Source organism: Malus sylvestris, chromosome 15 (assembly GCF_916048215.2).
Source record: "Malus sylvestris chromosome 15, drMalSylv7.2, whole genome shotgun sequence".
Taxonomy (NCBI): Eukaryota; Viridiplantae; Streptophyta; class Magnoliopsida; order Rosales; family Rosaceae; genus Malus; species Malus sylvestris.
Window position 1 is genome coordinate 37,165,453 of NC_062274.1, and position 22,726 is coordinate 37,188,178.

At 36.1% G+C, this 22,726-nt stretch overlaps 1 protein-coding gene across 1 annotated transcript; it reads left to right on the forward strand.

Annotated features, from left to right (window-relative positions):
* Positions 1-8,917: 8,917 nt before the first annotated feature.
* LOC126605120 (protein LIKE COV 2-like) lies at positions 8,918-15,599 on the forward strand. The gene is made up of 7 exons (XM_050272484.1): positions 8,918-9,216; positions 10,065-10,117; positions 10,204-10,313; positions 11,601-11,768; positions 12,981-13,078; positions 14,295-14,421; positions 15,228-15,599. Exons 1-7 carry the CDS (start codon positions 9,100-9,102, stop codon positions 15,326-15,328), a joined length of 774 nt encoding a protein of 257 aa, XP_050128441.1. The 5' UTR covers positions 8,918-9,099; the 3' UTR covers positions 15,329-15,599.
* Positions 15,600-22,726: the final 7,127 nt, after the last annotated feature.

Here is a 22,726-nt window from a genome sequence, read left to right on the forward strand (position 1 = left end):
TTTTTTTCAAAATTCCCGCCCAAATAAAGGTTGGTTCCTGATTTTGGGTTTTTGACTGCTTAGTGAGTGCCCGACGCTACAAAAAACTCTTGGTATCGTTTATTTTAATGAAAAATTATATTTTTACATTAAAAAATTAATTTTGATACTATTTACTTTATCTTTTATTTTGTCCTTATGTTAAAATTCAAAGTTTTCAAGTCATTTTCATTAATTTTCTTTATATTTTTATACTAAGAAAAGAAAATGAAGAGACTTCGGTTAAACCACATAATGAGCAATCTAATTTAGTATTAAATTTTTCATCTACAAGATTCAAATCTAAGAACATTTCACTTACAACCACCATACTGTAGTACTGAGTGGCGACTTGTAATGTGATTTTTTTTTAACAAATGATATTATTTACACTATGGGAGGGGGTGGGCTTAGCCTCACAATGGATTAGCAACAATATGGTTCAAATTTGTGTTTGACAAAAATCAAACCTAAGACCTGTGAATTAACTTCCATAAAAATCCATCCAAAGATTCTCGTCGTATATTTTAAGGTACCCGAAACACGAATTAGTACACTACATCTAATAATACAATTAGAGAAAAAAATTTAAAATAATATTTCACTTATGGATAATATGTAGTATATCAACACATGTTTTGGACTCATAAAAATATCTTTTGTATAACAGAACCACATTGTGTAAAAGAAAAATAAGGATAAAGTAATGTTATTCACGCATTCAGTTTACTTCTAACACACTCTTGTTAATTTTTGTTTGTTGATCTTCTTTAATTTATTCAATCCAACGGTTAAAATTTGAAATAAGTATATAAAAGGTAAAAATAAATGTGTACCGTCAACCTAAAAGATAAATCGGAAATGTGATTGGATACTTTTGCAATTTACTTATTGGGTGTGATTGAGAGTGCCATCTGTTTGGCGCCATTGGGATTTGACGCGATTTGTGTAGCCTGCTTTGGGATCAGTTGAACCGTTGGATCACATTTTGAAATTGAACTTAGTTATTCCTTGAAGAGAGGTAGGATATTTAGCATTTAATTCACTCACATGAGACTTTCCTTTTTTTAAAGTTTTGTTAATTATATCAAAATGAAAATCGTTTATGTAATTAAATATTTAATTTGTATAGCATACCTTCATGTAGTTTAGGCCATCTTCAACCGAATGAGGGTTAGAGGGCTTATTTTAGCCCTATAGCCCTCTAAGAAATTAATATTTTAATAAACATTGCAAGGTCATATTTCTTACCATCTCCAACCAAGGGGCCAAAGGGTCATAGGCCAAACATAGCCCTGTGACAAAAAATCATCTTCAACCGAGAGGGCCAAACATAATTTATTATTTAAATTTAAAAACTACATCAACTTAAATTTAAAAACTAAAACAACTTAAATTTAAAAACTACAAATTAAATTTAAAAACTACAACAACTTAAATTTAAAGTCTATGATCATCATCATCATCATCCACCATTGTAGGATAATAGTTGGAGGTAAACAACTGCCGTCGGGCCATAATTTCCCTGTTTTTCCTATCAAAATAGGCCTTACTCATTAGAGTGTAATCCGAAGTGTTCATTTGCATATTCCTATCATCTATCTCTTCTTGTATTTGTTTGGCCCATTCTTCATGCCTACGATTCTTTTCTTCCGCAGCAATGGCATTTTGCTCCTCCTTTAATCTCAAAGAGGCCGCCATTTCCTGTTGAAAGGCGATATCATCCTTTACTTTGCCCTTTTCCTTCAATTTTCGGGCCTTGTTTCGTCTCATAGCCCTAGATATGGAACTTTCACCCGGAGACGGATTTTCTACCCTTGTTTCTTGAATGGTAAGAGATCCATCTTCATCCCCATCTACAGCTAAGGATGCAGTTTCGAACACCATCGTAGGACCTAATCTATATTAAGGTAGATCTTCAAATAACACCCACCCTTTACAAATTTCCCAACAACTGTGATGCTGAAAGGGTTTCAAGTTGTCCTCCATATACAATTCCTTAGCTTGGCATACCTAGAAAATATAATTACAAAAATTAAAGGAATTTAATTTATGAAATTAAATGTAATATAATTAAATATTTAAAATAAATTGTGAAAACACTTACTTCGTCGTAGTAATTGGCGCTGCTTTCATGTCTACTTGTGGCCGTTAACAGTGCTTGATCCCATTTATTTAAACTTGGATGAAGATGTTTCTTCCATCTTGAAGAACAACTCTCGTGGTTTCAGGTATTCGATGGAGTGGTGTCTTCGTATAACTCATTGTTTATTTTGGACTTACGAGTCCAAACACCTTCACTTGTTTGAGAACTCCCCCTCACACTATCTTCTGAGACCCATCTATAACCCTGCAAAGAGCTTTATCTTCTTTTCCGGTCCAAGCCCTACCTTTCATTGTAAATGTGGCCATTTGAAAATTATTAAAAAAAAATTGAAGGAAAGATTATTGGAAGATGTAAGAAAATAGAATGTGAAAATCGAAATAGAACGAAGTACGATGGTATGGAATGGTGAAAATTATGTGAGAAATGGTGTAGGAATGGCTTAGGTATTTATAGGAAAAAATGAGAATTTTTTTAAAATTTTGGCTGAAAAAATAAAAATCAAATCCAACGGTAACTGACATCAGCTAATCTTTGGTTTCAAATATTTGGGCCGGCCCAAGGCTAGTTGGCTGGCCTAATTCCTCTTTTTTGGCCCGGTAGGGCCCACAAGCCCTTTGGCCTAACTCTCGGTTGGATAAGGTTTTCGTGTCATTTCAGGCAATTTTAGGCCTTATGGGCGGATCAGTTGGAGATGGCCTTAAAGAATACATGTATCATTGCTCTAACCTCATTTAAGACATTGTTTCCATACATTTAGTCTTGTGGACTCATTCATAGTGTGTGTGTGTATATATATATATATTTTTTTTTTTTTAACAAACGATATTATACACTACAAAGAAAAGGTGGGCTTAGCCTCACAATGGGCTAAAAATAATGTCGTCCAAATTTATTTTTGACGAAAATTGAACATAAGACCTCTCATTTACAAGTGAAGAAGAATACCACTAGACTGTACTACTAAATGCATAGTATATTATCTATATAATATAAGGCAAAACTCATAAATGCATAAAAATTGCTCTTTTTATTAATGAATTAATATGGAGTTGTTACATAATATCGAATATTACAAAATTGGCTTTTAGGGCATCACTCCAACAATTCCCACTTGCACTATAGCCAATGATCACAACTACACACACTCATACTCTCTAGGTGGCAACCAAGCTACTTTTGTGTCATCTTCTTAGTAAATGGGTCCCCTACACATTCTACAGTGTCTACTCTTTGGACTCAAATCTTCTTCTTTTTCACAAATTCTCTAATCTTGTGATAAAGCTTTTGATGTGTATGGATGATATATGAAACCTTGGTTCCTTGGGTTGAGCTATCGACCCATGTTGTCTAAATATAAAGGTATTGGTGACTCAATGGTGGGAACTACTCCAAGTTCGGTGGCAAACTTCTTGATCCAAATAGCCCCACTACTAGTATCTAGAGCATCATAGTATTTTGCTTTTATGGTCGAAAGTACGATGCATTTCTACTTATGACTCCTTCAGCTTGACAACTCCTCCATTCAAAGTGAAGACACATCCCGATGTGGACTTACACCTTGAAGATCCTAAGTGGTCTAAATCAATGTAACATTTGTCTAGCAATTTCCTTCAACATTTCCTCCATACATTGGCATCATATACTTAGTTTTTCTCAAGTACTTAAGGATTGCCTTTACGGCTTTCCTATGCTAACACCCTGGGTTCGATTGGAACCTGCTTACAATTCCAACGACAAAGCATATGTTCGACCTTGTACATAGCATAACATACATGAGACTTTTTATGGCTGACATGTACATAATGTGCGCCATCTCATCTTTCTCAGTTGGTGTCTTGGGATACATGTCCTTGGTGAGAATAATGTTGGAAATATGCTTTAAAGCTAATCATGAAATAATACTTTACAAACATTTCACATATTAACTATTTCGGTTTAATCTAAGGGCAAATATTGTTGTTTAAAGTTGTCTCGTTAAATCTTATACACCTAAACAATAAGTCTAATGAATATATGTTATTAAGAAAATGTAACTAAATAAGTTAGATTCGCGGTACCTTTCTCTTTCATGCACATATCCTAAATGCTCCTGATATCGGATTGCTAATTAGGCATTGACAATCTGGATTATGAGTACATACTATATCTTCTCTCCCGTGAATGACTGATCTTGAGTCATTGGTGTGCATGACAATAAGACAATTATATAGAAGCCTAATAGAGAATGGGTATACTGAACGCGATCAACTAAGACTTCTCATACTCATGTGATATGAGAACTCACTAGTTAAGATAATACAAAGTAGTCATTTGACCTGAAATATCATAGTTGACTTGAGGTTAGGTTCTTAATCTTTGATTGTGTTAAAGGCACTCCAATGTGTGAGGGTGTCAACGACATCTTTGGGGTTAAGCTACCTAGTCATGGATGCATTTGAATGTACAACGAGGGATCTTTAACCTTCAAAACAATGAGAGAGAATACTCTATGATATTGATAAAGAATATTTGGCTAGAAGACATAATTATGAAAGTATGCTCAAAATCACATTCAAGGTAACATATAAACATGAGAATCACATTGGATAGTAGATGTTGGACCATAACTTTCTAGGCCTATGACACGTGGCACTAAGGGTGGCAAAAAAAACCAGAATACCAATAGCTCATGACTTTCGGACTATCATACTAGTCAGGCTTCTCAGTCAGACCGGACTTAGACTTGGTTTTGGGAGGTTTCAGCTGAAGGTGGGGAGGGTTTGTTGGGTACACTTTTGCTGAAGCAAAGCATACCTTTCAGTGCACCTCTGCGGAGGCAAAGCATTAATGTCAGGAACATCCCTTGTCGAAGCAAGGTACCGTCATTTGGTAGATTCCAGCCGAAACTGGGTTTACATTGTTTATTACCTCCCAGTCGAATCACTGGGATACTTTTCTCTCACAGTTATGGTAGCAATCAGAACCGAGAATTTGGAAACTTTCCCTTTCTACACTACTACTTTATGAGCAATTTAGAGGCATGTAAGGACAAGAAAAAAAAAATTCTCTAGTTGAAGTTCAATCAGATTCCATAAACTTCATAATTGTACCTATTCATGGAGATAAAGGTTTCAATCATGTCTTGCTTCGGGCATGAGATCATCTTTTATGATTGGAATGGTCCGTATAAGTGAGTCAAAGAGCCATGGAATCCTCGTCAGTAAGGTACTTCTATTTGTAATACTTCAGGCATAAGTCTTCAAATGAAGATAATGACGGATGCTTATTCAACTTTTCTACACCAAAGTTGGCTACAATGATTTCACAACTCTTCTAGTCAAGCGAAGTGTCACATTTTGTATTCACATAAAGTAGTTTCTGTTCGAAACGTCCAAATCAGGGAAATCAAACTTATTACGATTCAAAATTTTGCTGAATGGAGGGGACAAGATTGTGATTGGTGCTTTGGTATCTCCATAAGCATCCAAGCTAGAACATTCGAGTTCTTAAGACATGGTTTGGTTTAAACGAATTAATCATGGATAACTTAATTTCTCTACATGAGTAGTGCGTGTTAAGAAACTTCAGGTTCTATGGCACTTTTCCGAAAACTTCGAATTCGGAATTATGAACTGTAGGTTCATCATACCTGCAAAAAACGCAATATATACTGAAAAATATGCAACAAATAAATGCATGTAGGTATTCAAGGCCTACAACAATAATTCCATGAATTCATAATATTTTGTTATTAAGCTTCGGACCAATAAGAAATGATGGGTTAAAGTAATAACACATACTTGTGCCTAAACATCAGGCCTTGGAAGTTTAGTTGTCCCAAAAATTGAACCAAAAGCCCATGTGGGCTGGAAAAACAAAAAACTGTGAAGCTGAGGCCTAAAGATTAGGCTGGGATTAGGTACAGGTCAAGCTGGGCCGCAGGAGGCAGGCCCAACGAAGTGGCCAGGATACTGAAACCCACGTGGAGGGCGATCATATGCTTTGCGGTGCATAGACCCAAAGCCTTTGCAGGTTGGTATCACAGGGCGAAATGAAAGACAACAAAAGCAATTGCAGGTGGGTCCAAAGAGATTTTTTTTTCTTTCAATTTGCTGAGGCCCGAGGTGAAGCCATGCCCAATAGGGTGTCGGGTTGGACCAGAACACCCAAGCGCGTGCTGAGTAGGGATGGAAAAAATACCCATGGGTTTGGGTAACCGCGGTTACCCGTCCATTTAAAGTTCACGGTTACAGTTATGGGTAACTATTTAGATGAACAAACGGTTATGGGTATAACCGTTTATCCATGAAATTTAAATGGGCAGTTATGGGTATTACCCGCAGTTATAACTGGTATCTATTTACCCATTTAATATATATATATATATACATATATATATATATGTATATATATATATATTGTACACTTAGAAAGAAAATATAAGATATTGTGTACCACTGCGATGCGACATTAGAGAGGAGAAGGACTAAGGATTGCTTTTGTTTGCCTTTTTTTTTTTCCCTGATAACTGAGCGTACAATGTAAACCTTTTGTGATCACTTAGCTCTGTTGGATTCATGCTAATTGGTGTCGGTGTTCCTAAATGGGATACTAATTCAATTTATAAATTTCTTTTGTAGGCCTCTTTTGGTGACAATGAGTCGATGAGACTTTGTGATTGAACGTGCTAAAGCATTAGTGTTCAAAAGTGTTTAGTTTTGGAATATTTTGGAGCTTTGAATCATCTAGTATTCAAGATAATGACTACTTTTTGTTTTTAGAAGCTTTACTTTGTAGTCATATGGATTATAATTAAAGACTTGCATGGATGTAGCAAAAAAATATCGCTCGTAAACTATTATTTCAATTATTAGAATTGTATGAGGACTTAAATGATTAAAATAGGGAAATGTATGCTAAAATGTACCTATAACGGTGTTTAATTGTCAGAAAACGAAAATTATGACAAATATTTCTTTTGTAATTTTCAAGTTGTTAAAAAAACATGTAGACAGGTGAAAAGGGGGTAAATGAGTAAATAAAGGATAAACGAGTTCAAAAATGGGTAAATGGTTATGGTTAAATGGGTAAACGATTATGGTTAAATGGGTACACGGTTATGGGTATGGTTCACCATTTATATATAGGTATGAGTATGGATATAACTGTTTATACAATTACCCAACGGGTAAACGGTTATGCTGGTATGGACATAAATGGTTATGGGTAAATAACCGCGGTTACCCACCCGCCATAACCGTTGCTCATCCCTAGTGTTGGGTGAGTTCACCAGAGAAAAGACTGGTGTCGTCGTTGTAGGTGACTATGTTCCAAGTCATGGACCTCGATTCAACGGAGAACCTCATTTGTGTGGCCGAGAGGGGTATCTTGACGTCCACGATCCAAAAACCCATGGATTTGAAATCAGGATTTCTAAATCCGGTGATGTTCAAGGGAATCTCAGCCAAGGATTCGTTAGGGATGACTTCAGGTCATCGGGGATGACGATTATGGTGGTGGTCCTCGCTGCATGCGAGGGTTGGGGGTGACAACGCCAAAACGGCGTCGTGGGTTTCTGGGTTCCAAGGGAGCTACTGTGCTCCGGCTTGATTCGCAGCTCGCGGCTCTAGTGGCTCAAGTTGTTAGTGGCTGGCAGCTTAAAGCCGCAACTTGCCTAGGTTTAGAACCTTTTTTTTTTTTTTCAATTCAATTCACATAATTGAAAAATTATGAATAATACATAAACAATTTATGTAAAATCTAAAATTCATGAAATGTAAAGTTGGGTTATGCATTATGGTGAAAGTTCGTGCAAAGAAGGCTGAAAAAAAATATCAAGATAAACATCGTTGTTTTGTAAGAACATGGATTGCAGGATGATATTTATGAACTGATTTGTAAGGGTTCCTCCTCAGGATTTCGGCTTTTCATCTTCAAGGCTTGTATCACGTTCAACACAAGAAAAGTAAATTGAATCAATAATAGTATATGAATTCAATAAAATCAAAATTTAATCAACTAAGAAGAATTGAAACGTAATACTCTTTTGATTGAAGATGGATAAATTCTCTTTAGCAGCATCAAGAGCGTGCTGATAACGCGTTGTAGCCTATATTTAATTGAGGGAAAGGGAGGGGTGCACGACATAGAGAAGAGGATGGAGAAAAGGGCTTGAGGAATTTTGTGTATTATTCCCTAGGCCTTGTGCCTTTCTTTATAGTTATAAGGAGGAGAGAAACTTGCTTTGCAAGTAATACAAAGTTTAATAGAAAAGCTCTTCTAGATCCCCAAGGTTCCTAATTTGTCTCTACATATGATTTACACAGTTACACATGTATTAGAATGTATATCATAACAAGTATATAATTTTTGTTTTGGAAAAGTATAAAATATTAACAGAATAATCTGTTTTGAAGTTTCAATTATAGAGTAAGATTGGACTGTGAAACTTTTAGAGTTTGAATGGTATGAAGTTATGTCATTTTAAAATCACATCTTAGAGTTTGAAGTTAGGATTGAAGATACTCTTAGTTACGTCGTATTCAGTCATGGAATTAGCCTTGTAAAAATTAATATTTTAAAGGCGATTTAGGGAGCGATTTAGGGATGAATTTTTTCATCTCCAATCATGCATGTTTATATTTTATTCATTTTCATATTTTATTGCTTTTTGTGACAAAAATTAGCTTGCCTTTGGCCTACATACATGTTGCTTGCACAAGAACTCGACCCTTAGCACTTGTAAAATTTGGGCCAAAAATTAATAGAAATGAAAAACAAGAAAACGGGTCAAATGCCACACGTCGCATAGCGCTGATGGCAGTGCTTTCATTTGCGATTGTAAATTATGCTTAACATCCAAGTCTGCACGATTACACCTTCCAACCGACGCTACACATCATCATCTCCCTCGGAATCATCGTCGCCCTTGACCTCCTGCGCCTCCCACACCCGCTCACTTTCACTTCCCTCTCTCCCGAATTCTCAGCGGCAAAATGGCCGAAGATCAAGAATCGACGTCGATTCCTCTGAGTCAAGCGGAGAATGGTGGTCCGGATCCCGAAGATCCAGCCAAGTCTCCCCCTCCCTCCCCCAATTCCTCTACTCGTAAGGTCTGATTCAATCTCCGCCCTCCATTCTTTTCTCTTCCAAATCTACGGATCTAATGCTTGACATTGTATTCCAAGTTACTCTAATTTCCAGATTGTTTTACCATGTTCGATTTGTAGTTAAATTAATTAAGCAATAAGGATTCCATGTATCGAAATATGGCGAAAATAGTCGAACTGAAATGGGATGGCAGCCGTTGATTTTTGGATAGTTTTAATATAGATTTGATTATTTAAGTGAAGGGTGATATCTTCACATGAGCATTCCTTGTCTACAAAAAAATATCAATTTCAATAGTACAATTAACCAATTTACACTGAAACCTCTTATTTTCTTACAAGTATAAGAAACTAGTTGAAATACTACTTTTAGGGCATGTTTGATACATAGGATTGGCTTGGCTTGGGTTAGGTTGCTTCTGTTTAGGCCCCTCATTGTAATCCCGGCTTATCTGGTTGTTAATTAACCCCATGTTCCCATGTTGGTAGGCTGAAATGGGTGTTAAATAGCCCAATCCAGTCCCTGTCCAGAATCAAATGCCTGCTTAAAGTCCAATTAAGCTGTACACACCAAGGTTCAAATTTAATTCCCTCATTTCAAATCCTTCCCTCCATTTGGACCGTTAATGTTGTTATAATTAGGATGTTTAGTTCATAAACAAACCAAATGCTCCCGGCTTAAGGAACCTATTCTAGTTGCAATTTGGGATTTTCAACAGCGGGCCGCAGCTTCGTCCCGTCCATTGTCCACCTAGACAATAGTTTCGCAATTTGCGATTTTTGTAATTTAAATGTAAGAATCAAAGTGATATCTTGTTCAACATGTAATGTTTGTGTCCAATGATTTTCAGGCTTGCTGCTTTGTTCTCCAAAGTTGGGTCTCAAAGAAGTTTATGACTGGATGGTAAGAATTTTACCTGCTCTTAGGTGCAATTCTCAATCATTTTCTCATGATTTCTTAAGCCTAGTGGTGTCTTGAATTGCTTGCAGTGTGGTGCTTTTTCCTGTTGCTGTTACATTCTTTGTTACATGGTGGTTTATTCAGTTTGTTGATGGTTTCTTTAGTCCACTCTATGCTCAGCTTGGCATCAACATCTTCGGTATGTTCTTAATGAATTACTAGTTTCCTTTGTTGAAAGCCTCCTTTTATAAAATGAGGAAAACGTGAGGATTATGGTTGGGACCTATGTGTATTGTGGACCCTGCCTCTATTAGGGAGATGCGGTTTAAATGTGGTTTACGAAATGTGGTCTCCCTAGCATCACCTTAATTAATATTGTAACATAGAGAGACTCAAACACAATGATTTTCAGGCTAAATTGCATTCACGACATAAAAAGGTAGAAATACTAATTTATTGAATTTTAACTTGACTCCTCCATAAGAAAAAAATAAAATAAAATAAAAAACTCTGAAAGCAATGCAGAATTGGTGCATTTGCTTTAACTGAGAACTTGGATGTTCCTTTTTAAGGTGGCAAAGTTGGCAGAAGATAATACAGCAGGTTTTAGAAAGTGTAAAGGTGATTACTTAGACTCAATATTTGCTTGTCTATTGCCATAGGAACTTTTAATATTTGATCAAGCCCATTGTTCAAATCTCATGCATGGCAAACAGCATTCAGTTAATTGTGGAGCTTCAGTGTTGTAGGAACAATTGCGGTTGTATAAAACTGAAGGTTTTAATTTGTAAAGCCAAATTAGTTTTAATACAGATTTCATAGTTTATTCGTTTCCTTTTATTATTTTTCCCTGTTTCTAGTAAGGATTACTTTCCTATTCTTTGAAAGATTAGGTATTAAAAATAAGAGCATGTTCTTTGTAATTTAATATAGCCACACTTGATTCATGAATGAAATTATCTCTATATTCTAAACCCTGATCTCCCCTTCTGTACTAGATTTTTCTTCGGTCTATCTATTTGTTCTCTGACTTCTTGTTCTGAATTCCTATATTTTCTGATAATCGGACCTGGTACCTCTTGTTTTCTAAGATCTCTTTCTGATTTCTAAATTCGGATTACTTGTTCTAACTCACCTTGGTAGTTCGCACTGACTTTTCATCTAGCGGGGAAGGATAGGGGTTTCTTGGGCTTGTCACTTGACAATGACTGGGATATATGACTTGTTATGGGGGTTGACTGGGATATATGACTTGTTATGGGGGTTCTTTTTATGTGTCACATTATAATCTTACAACTGAACTTTTGAAAACGGTTGGTTTTTTCAATGCAGAAGTCTGCTGCATCTTTTATTGAAATATGCTTGAATCTCAAAGTTTTTTTAATTTTTTTATTATATATATTCACTAAATGTGTAGTCTCTATATTTTGACTTCAGTTCATATTCGGCTTTAATGCGTCTCTCAAAGCGCTTGTTTTTTTTGCAGGACTTGGATTTGTCACATCCTTATTGTTTGTATTCTTTGTTGGCGTCTTTGTTTCATCATGGATGGGTGCCACTGTTTTCTCAGTCGGAGAATGGATCATAAAGAGAATGCCTTTTGTTAAGCATATTTACTCCGCCTCCAAACAAATTAGTGCTGCAGTTTCTCCAGGTAACAGTTATTATCTGTAAAAGCTGGGGGACTGCATATATTATATACTGTTGTGTGAAGGGATATATGAACAAGAACTTGTACAAACAACATCCTAGCTTATATATTGTTGTATGAAGTTCTATTTAGCAGGGCTGTAATTACACTGAAATCCCAGTACCAGCTTACCAATTGAAAAGAGGATTATATATTAAAATTTAAAAAGAATCAATCCCAGCTTGTCGTAATATGGGAATTTTTCCATCTTTCACGAAGGAGACGAACGAATACAAAATTTTCATGTTCAATTTTAAATAAAAAACATTAAATGTTCTAACTATTAATATGAATCCAGAAATAGACCGGTTTTATTGCACCCTTCAACTTCAATAGAAAATGCAATGTCTCCTGGTGGTGATAACGTATTCCTGCAGAAGATTCTGAAGTGAATTGAGGAGTGTCTAAACTATATAAAGCAAGGCCTTAGAAATCATGTACCAGTGTTTACGAGATATTGGAAATCCGGAATATTTGCATCCTCCGCTGAAATGTTTTCCTTTATTTAGATTTGTAACAAGCTGTTATTGACTTCCATTAATCAAACACACAAAAATTTGGGTTACATATTATTACTTATTTCTTCTCCAAGGCTTCAAGGACTCTTAACTGTCTGGGTTTTCTGATTTTTCTTTCATATTAAGTATGAAATTTCCTGACTATATCAATGACATTGTCTTCCTTTGAATGATTTTTGGTCTGCCAAATTCTGGTAATTCTCTCACCGATGAGCATCTACTTTGGTAGCATTTATTTGGTATTCATATGAACTGAGCTTGGCGATTGGGGGTTGTGCTAGGTTGATCTCTTGTTCTCTTATATGTTAACATATTCAACTTAGCTACGGAAAGAACTAGCAGAAAAGTTTAAGCAAAAAAGAAAACAAAAGGATATATTAAATATCATTGTAAACTAACATTTTCGGATTGTCCATATTTTGCCAATTTTTTTTTTGCCATCTTATGGATATTAGATACTCTTTTAGTCGTCCTTAAAAGATAAAATAAAGTAAAATACACATGTATTCGTTTAGATACATTGTAAATTTCTTTAAAATCAGTGCTAGCTCTTGACGGCTGTCGAGGGATGAAAAAAAATTATACTATTCAAACAATGTAATTGTGTAATTATACTTCAAATTGGTATTTCAGGCTTAGAGCTCCATTTTTCTTGCAGACCAAAATACTACAGCTTTTAAAGAGGTGGCAATTATCCGTCACCCACGTGTTGGTGAATATGCTTTTGGATTTATTACATCAACAGTCACCCTTCAGGTTCTCTTTCTTATGCTTTTATGTATTTATTTTACGTTAGTTGTGATGCTTGATGCCCGTGTAGTTGATATTGTGTATGCATAGCTTATTCCAGGAAAATAATTTTCTTGCAGATTTCTTTATTACTCATTCTTGAGTCCATCTAAGCGAAGTGTTGTGTTTTCCCTTTCCCCCATGAACTGTGGTAGAAAAGGCCACATCCATTACTTAAGTGTGTTGTTGGATTAGGTTTTTGGCATATAAGAATAAGACACAAAGCTTGAACATTTATAATTGTTTAATTCAATTGTGACGAAGACCAGAATAAATTGTATCTCTCTTTGATACCAACCAATTAATTGATCAGTGAGAGAGCATGGGTTGGACATGGCATTTGTGATTCAGCGGCAATTGAAATTCATTGTTTACAACCTTTAGTATCCATTGTCCTGTATGCCTTGGTTCCTGTTTCTTTGATTTTCCTTGGATCCTTGAAAGATTGCTGGATTTCGTCCCTAGATAATGGTGATGCAGAAAGAAAACTCATATTTTGTGTAGACACATGCATAGAAGTTCGATTTGTTTGATTTAGTTTTCAGATATTAGGAATTTGTGATTGCAAATTGCGGATCATTTGTTTGTTTTATTTCTATGAACATGGGGTTTTAATTCTTAGGGTTTGACTCTTTTAGTTCAGTACTAATGACTATTATTATTTGATTATTTAATTATTATGGGATTGCCTCTATAGTCTATAGTTATAGAATTTCAGACAATTTACATACAGATTGACGATAATGATATATGGATCTAGTTTTTCTTTTTCACATCTCTTCTGTTTTCTTTCTCAGAGAAAATTGGAGCAGTAGTCCATGAATTATGACCGAATTGTAGTTTTGATCCTTGAATTACAATTGGCATCTGAATTTGAAATATTGTGGAGCACTAAGCCTCGATGCCAATTGTAATGGATTATTAATTCAGGGACAAAAGCTACAATTCAGTCACAGTTCAGGGACCATTGCTCCAATTTACTCTTCTCCTTATTTTTATATCAAATTGACATCAAAGAAAATGGTGCCCAACATCATCCTAGAAGAATCCTCTTGCCTTGTTCCCAACATAAAAAGTCAGCTTTAGGTGGCCTTTCTGACACCAGCCACTTAGTGCAGTATCTTTGAGTTTGATTCGTCAAACTAACACTAATCTTTTGTTCACCTGTTGGTTTTTATTGCAGAAAGATAATGAAGATGAAGAGTTGTGTAGTGTGTTTGTCCCAACAAATCATCTATACATAGGCGATATATTTCTTGTTAACTCCACAGAGATCATAAGACCGAATTTGTCTATCCGAGAAGGCATAGGTATGTTTTTTTCTTTTGTTCCCTACGTCAGGCCAAAGAAGGGCCTTACATAGAGGCAGGGATGGCAATTCTTGTTCTTGGGTCCCTTGTCGTGTCATTTAGTGCTCACACCATACATTAGTTACCCCTAGCCTGACCTATTTGATTAATCATGTTAGTTAGAATGCGAGCGTCTAACCCAAAACCAATTGGCGGTGGGTGGAGAGGTCCAAGATCTTCTAACACACCCTCTAGAAAATGAAACTTTAATCGTGTTTCATTATAATTTATTGGAAATTTTGATGATGTTCAAAAAAAGTTGCATTACGTTCCCAATTTATCCCCTTATAGAAAATCTAATCTACATGCCAATGGATATCAAACATGCATTATCCCCATTTTAATTTTTGGATAGACCGTCTACCAATTCATAAGTAGTTTGTGTTCAGCAGTACTTAAGTAGGTAGTCGGCCTATAATTAACAGATGCATGTGGGAAGTTGTATGTCTGCTGTTGACTGAAAGTTTCCCTTCCTAGTGTCAGTAGTGTGTACTGGTGTAACTGAATGGATCAGCGTTAAAACTACCAAACATTGAACTTTTGGATCCTCATCAGATTGTTGTTGCAGTAGTACTTAAGTAGGTAGTCAACCTATAAATAACAGATGTAAGTGTGCAGTTGCATGTTCGCTTTTGACTTAAAATTTGCCTTCCTAATGTGTAGTGGATTAACGGAATGCATCAATGCCAAAACTTTTGGTACCAAACATTTAAGTTTTGAACCATCATTAGATTGCTCTTACACTTTTCCTTCTGCCAATCATCCAGAGATCATTGTGTCTGGGGGTATGACAATGCCCCAAATCATTTCTCCTCAACAAAGGATTGCCCAGCAGAACGAGAAGATCCCTTTGAACAGAATAAAGTGATTGCATCAAACAAAGGCGTTCCTGGTAATTGTACGACTTCTATTATACGTCTTAGTCTTCTCTGTTTGCAGGAATGTTTGAGATTAGGTTGTTCATAGCGGCAGGCCTTATGAAGAAATATTATGCTCTTGCCAGTTCTATAGTTATACTCACATTTGGAGGTGCATTTGTATCAATGATGTATGTTTGATGTTTACGAAAAACTGGAGACTGAACAACATGATTCCTGTTGTATATAATTTCTCATCGCGAAGCATCCTTGATCTTCAAAGATTTCCTCCATTTCCAGTTGGCAGCGATTGCTGCGTTTTGTTCATGATGATGGTAGCTATTGGTTTTTATTTGTAGTTTGGTAAAATTGGAACTTTCATGTGACCTTCTATGTTTGCACTTGTGGAAAATGAGTTCATTTGTGATCACCACTCTTAACGCATGCGACCTTTCTCATAGGCGGATGAAAAATCCGGCCGTTGGTGGGAGAGGGGTGGGAAGGAGGGAGTAGGATTCTCTCCCATCTTTTTTTCTCTCCCCCGCCTATTTGAATCCCCCGCCTATTTGAATGGTCACGGTTAGGCTACGTCAACATCTTATATTAATTTTTTATAACAAGAGAAAAACAAAATAAGAGAATGTGAGAGGAGAGGATGGAAGGAGATGGTAAGAGGAGGGGAGAGAATCCTAATCCGGGAAGGAGAACAAAGTCAAATGATACTAGGTTGAAAAGTTTATGGGTTACTGTGTGTTTATTAAGAAGGGGTGTGATGCCACTTAGGACTACGGTATGGTGGTACTCCTCTTTGCTTAGAAGTGAGAGGTCTTAGGTTCGAATCTTGTGGATGATGAATTCGATATCAAATTAGGTTGTCCATTGTGTGGTTTAGCCTAACTCTCCTTCCCCTAGGTAAAAATATTGATGTACTAAAAAAAAAAGAAAAAAAAAAGAAAAAAAAAAGAAGGGGGTTGTGATATCTACACTTTTTTTTTTACTTCTTATACACCTTTTATTAATTTCTGTCATTTGATATTCTTCAATTCATTCGATTCGACGGTCGTAAACTTAGGATGTGTGAGAAGTAATAAAGGGTGTGTGGATAGCACACCTCTATTAAGAAACTATAAAATAATTATATAAAACAAAAGGTGAAGTGCCGATTTAGTCTATGAATTAACACATGGGGAAATTAGGTCCCTAAATTTATTTTTCAGCAAAATAAGTCTCTAAATTCATTAAAAATTGCTAATTTCATCCGTATTATCATATTCAAAGTTATTTTATCCAAATTTTCGTCGACTTAAGTTAATTGACACACTTTAAAGTGTAATACCATCATTTTCTTGCATATAAGCCCTTAACATTTCATATAGGTTGAGAATCTAATGTCTAATTTACCCTCCAAAGTTAACTACATATACTATTTCTTTATGAAAATTATCGATCTACTCTCCAATGTGTAATACATGCGTGACTTAAATTGACGAAAATTTGAATATAATAGTTTTTAATATAATATTAGGGATGCAATTGACAGATTTTTATAATTCAATTAATGATTTTTCCAAAAATATAGTTAGGGACTTAAATTCACTTAGACGATGATTCGGGAACTAAATCGGTAGTTCACCCTAAAAAAACCTAAAAAAAATGGCAGAGTTGTTGTTTTTTTTAATTTTTTTAATACAAGCAATATTCTATATTAAAATAAGGGTGTTTTTGTATCAAATCAATAAAAAATTACAATATATCAATAATATTTATGTTAATTATAAATAGGTCAATCATGCATTATGATACTTAAATGCATTTAAAATAAAACAAAAATTACAAAATATCCTATTACAACTGTCACTTATTTCAACTGACAAGTCTGACACACTCTTAGCTGTCATCCACTTCAATTGACAAGTCTGACATACTCTTTCTCATATTTCCATATTTTGGAATAAGTCAATATGAATTTAGACACTGCATTACTGTGTCTGTTTCCTGATTCTATTTTTACATTTTGATTCAGACGTTGCGTTGTAGTGTTCGTTTCCTAATTCCCTTTTTTTCGTCACTCATCGTGCGACTCTTGATTTTTACATTTGGATTCAGACACTGCGATGTAGTGTCCGTTTCTTGGTTCTATTTTTACATTTGGATTCAAACACTGCAATGTAGTGTCCATTTCTTAGTTTTTTTTTTCTCTTTACATTTTGATTCAGATGTGACAACCCGTCCCTAATTGTACGTTTTTATTAATTTTAAAATGTGAATTTACGAGAATACCCTAATGGCGAGGGTATTGATTTTCGTTGATCGCTAGTTCATGATGCGTATGAACTATTACCTTACTGTACTCTAAAAGTATGTTGGTAAGGATTGTTAATTATTATTTCATTCATTTCATATTATTAGTATTATTATATTTATTATTAAGGGTGGTTGGAAAAGAAAGAGAAAAAGAAAAGGAAAGGGGGTCTACGGGGAGGAAGAGGAAGGAAAAATCAAAGAGAAAGGGAGAAGGTGCAGCGAATAGGGAAGGGAGAGAGGATTGAATGGCCCAATGAAGAAGAGAAGAAAGAAGGAGAAAAGAGAGAAGGGAGAAACGGGGAATTGCAACCCGCGAACGGGTAACCGGACCCGGTCGGTGTTCTTGCCATTTCTGACGGGTTTTAGCCCATTTTTCCGGCGAATCGCATCAAACCAAACCTTGTAAAACCCTCCATGACCTTCCATCTTCCTATTACACCTAAAAAATCAAGGGTTTTGACTTTAAAATTGGGAGAAACCGCATGGTGGGGTGCGGCGGATTTAGGTTCAATTTACCTAAATCTGAAACTAATCACACCCATCTCTACCACCATTTGACTTCCCTTGAGGTATGGAACAAAGTCCAATCAGCTGTAGGGACGGCGGATCATCAAGGAGGAAGAATCGAAGCACATCTACAATTAGGGTTCCGACATATTTTAGCTAAATTAGGGCTTTTCCCGGCCAAATTGGCCTGGTCACATGTATGAAAGTTGTCATACTCATTGAGATCTTCATTTCTGTAATTTTTGAGAATTTTTAGAAATAGTGGAATTTTCCAGCAAACAGTGGCGGCTAGCCACCACCCGCGGACGCAAGTGCAGCGATGGCCTGGCCAGTGGGCCAACGATGTCCTTTTAAATTCAATTAGATGTTCTAATGTCATAATTGATATCCATATGATGTGGTTTAATTGTTTGAACTTAGTTTCATTACGATACATCACTTGACCTTTATATGAATCGATGATTCTTCCGTTCGATCGTCACCAAATTTTGATACATATTAGTACGTAATATTTGAGGACCATAGAAACTTACGGATTGGGAATCCGACGTATGAATCTTCCCGAATTGGATTTATAAGTTCATAAAGTAAATGTTGACCGCCACTTGGTTTTGGCAATTGACGGAGATCCGACCGTTGGATCATAATGAAACATTAGGACGTGGTTCTAAGAACATAATGTGAATCTTTGGAGGTAAAGGATCGGAAATCCGTGATGCAGATCTTCCGGATTGAATTACGTAGGGATGTGTTTTAAATAAATAACGTATTCTATCGGTAAGAACTCTGAGATGTGATTTGATAATTGTTCTAGGCGACGATGGTTCGTGATGTATCGATATTCGTGCTGAGGAGTCATAGCGCAGACCTCAGGTAAGTGGGTCTTTTCCTTTCTATCATATATATATATATATATGATTGACATTTCCACTAACGGTTATAAATTGATTATTGCGTATAATTACTGTGAATGCTTTGAAGTACTATTGTGAACTACGAATGGCTTGATCCTTGTTTAGGATACGTAGGTAGTCTAACGAGACGTTAGATGCAGCCATACAAGAAGTGAGATTAAATAATTGAGACAATAGCCTGGTTTAGGAAATTGAATAATGTGAGGGACATTGGTGGAAAATGTGAGATTTAACCTTATGATTTGGTGGTTAAATGTTGGTCATAAATCAATGTGTGAAGAATCAAGAATTTGAAGTAAGGAAACGTAAGTACTGATAGTTAATTAAACTAGTGTCTAGTTGGGCTTATCACCGATAATTGTTCTCGAAAATAAATAGTTCTGGAGTAGGGCGTTACAGCTTATGCATTTTTATGCCATAATATATGTATGTATATAATTGAAAATGCTATAACATGGTTGAGTATTAGATTGCGTCATGGTTTATCTATATGTATATTACCTGCACATAATTATTGTGAACGCTTTGAAGTGCAAAGGTGAACGCAGGACACCCATGTAAGTTCATGTGAGTTTATGATATTAGTTGAAATGATGGAGTTATGTCATGACTACATGTATGTTTTAGGCAACTACGACTTTTTCGTACAAGTTGCAATGATATGCAACTTCGACACCGTCATATAGGTTGCCCACGAGTCGTATATGTTACAATAGATGTAGTTAGAGCTCATAAACCTACACCCCGGTGTTAGTGCTCCCGCCCGTGGCCAGGGCACAATCATTCACGTGATGTTCACCTCCTGCACCTTACGCTCACCTTGGATCTAAGGTAGGTGCACAGTCCTGTCGTACAAACCACCATAGGTGGTTCCGACTCATAGGTGACCCGCGTTTATTCGCACAGTCTTCATGTGATCGTAGCACTTGAGCGTACTTATTTACATCCAGTCTTGTCGCACAGACCACTATAAGTGGTTTCGACTCGTGTGCAATGATATGTGATGAGCTATGAGTTCAGCAGTACAGGCCATAAGAGGTGGATCTGGTTGACATATTACAGGGATATGTGATGAGATATGAATAAGTCGTACAAGTCACTATAGGTGACTCCGACTTGTGTGCTAGCATTGATTGATGAGATATGGATAAGTCGTACAGGTCACTATAGGTGACTCTGACTTATGTGCTAGCATTAGTTGATGAGATATAGGTGCAGTCGTACAGGCCACCATAGATGATTCCAACTTGCATGCTAGTAGGGGTTATTAAGCACATGATTATTTATATTGCTAATGAGATGCTGAGTAATGGTATACTTCTGGATTTACTCTTAGTATATATTTGATTTCATACTTCTACGTGGTATGATTTTCTGGAAACTATACATGTTTTACAGCGAGGGGTTACTACCTTTGATAATTGAAATGATTTTGAAAATCTTTGTTTTGCTCACTCACACTTTCTATTTTGCACCCCTCCGGGTTCTAGTAGCAAAGTTTCGTATCGACGATGACTTATGGCACTCCTAGTTCAGGTGACCCCTTATAAGGGTATAATTATTATCTTATCTCACTGTACTTTTCTTATGCTTTGTATCATGTGTGAAATGGGTTCATACTCGCTCACTGCGCACTTAGGTATATAGGCACTTTTAGGTTTAAATTTATTCACATTTTACACATTATCACATTCTATGGCTTCATCACCTTCCAGGTGTTGGCCAGCACAGCTCGATTTGGAGTTCTAGTGGACATTTCGGGTCAGGGTATGTCATCATACACTGCAATGTATGTTTTTTGGTTTTGTTTTTATGTTATTTTTGCATTTAGATTCATACATTGTAATGTAATGTCCATTTATTGGTTCTGTTTTTTTTATTTTTTATTTTTTAATTATTTTTTTTAACTTTTTGATTCAGACACTACAATGTAGTGTTCATTTCCTGCTTATATTTTTTTTTTTTACATTTTGCCCTTTTAAAATGCGAATTAAAACTCAACTCTCGTAACTTCGAATTCAATTTCATCTTCACCCACACCTTCGTGTATATGAAACTAATTAAAGAACTAAAAAGGTATAAGAACTTAAAATTTGACAACGAGGCTCGATAATTTAATCAAAACACCTAACTAGGGGCATTTTGGTAATCAAATTACTCAAGAATAAAATACAATATTTTTATGTACGAGTTGTAACATGTTTTGAGCAAGTTTCAAAGCCCACATGTGCTCAATCAAGTCATGTTGACACTATTTGTTGATGTAATTCGAATGTATGGTGTGGTAACACTAAATGATCATGTTGTGGTAACATCGATCTCGTTCTATAAGATCGTGTTGGGCAAGTTCTTCAGTGTTGTCATGGGCTTGATAAATTCTAGCTTTTGAATTATTCACCGTGTCTTTGTCCAAATTTTCTTCGTCATAATTATACTTATTTTCCACAATCATGTTATGGAGGATGATGCACGTCATCATGATGCTTCGAAGTGCCCCATCATTCCATAGTTGAGTAGACCCTCTAATGATTGCCGAACGAGCTTGAAGTATACCAAAACACCTCTCCACATCCTTCTTGCACCCCTCTTACTTTGCTGCAAAGTTTTTTCCTTCATTATCTGGATTTGCCTATGTCTTGATAAAAGTGGACCACCAAGGATAAATTCCATCGGCTAGATAGTACACCCCCGAGTACACAGTACCGTAGATTTCATATGTAATTTGAGGCAACTCTCCCCTTAACACGTCGTTGAAAATAGGTAATTGACCAAGAACATTTCATTCATTTTGAGTTCATGGAACACCTAAGAATGCATGTCAAACCCATGTATCAAATGATGCAACCGTTCTAAAATTGTTGACCCTAACTTGGGGCAATTTTTCCATTGCCAATGCATGCAGTCAATACTTCCAATCATGCCAGGAAAACCTCGACCCTTAGCTTTCTGAATAAGCTTTCTGAGGTCTGCTGGTGAGGGTCGACGAAGGTACTACGTGGTGTATGGATATTCGATTGTGATGTGGAGCCTATTATGGGACACAAGAATAATGGATTCCCCAATCCTCGCTATCTCATCAACCGTGTCTACAGATGCCCCATACGCAAGCATTTGCAAGGCAGATGTGATCTTTTGCATAAGAAGAAGACCTAAATTATTAGCAGCATTCTTCTTTTGTACAAATTAATTATCAAGGTTGGAAATAGCAACCATGATTTTGTTAAACAACTGTGGTTGTATCCTAAATCTTCTGCAAAAATAACTTGCCGTGTAAAAACAATTTGGAATAAAGTAACATTGCAATAGATTCTCACCTCAAGTTTCCCTGCCTCAGTTGAGGTTGGGTGCACGACCAATGCTTGAGCCACCTGCTTCTTGGTTGTGGTGACTGACTGCTGCGATCACTTGCACCACTTGAAGAGTTATGCTTCTCTACGCCTTCGGTGCTGGGCACGTCTCCTTCTTCGTTGGTTATCTTCTCCCCCGTCTTCTCGTTCTTCTTTCTCATTCAACCTCCTCAGGTTATCCATTGTTGAAAGTACTTTGTTTTGTAAAAATCTACGAATTAAGATGAGTAGGGAGATGAAGAAGGCTTGGTGTGAGTATATATGGTGGTTTTAAGGTTTTTTATGGAGAAAAATGAGAAAATTATAAGATTGGATAATGATATGTGGCACTAAATGA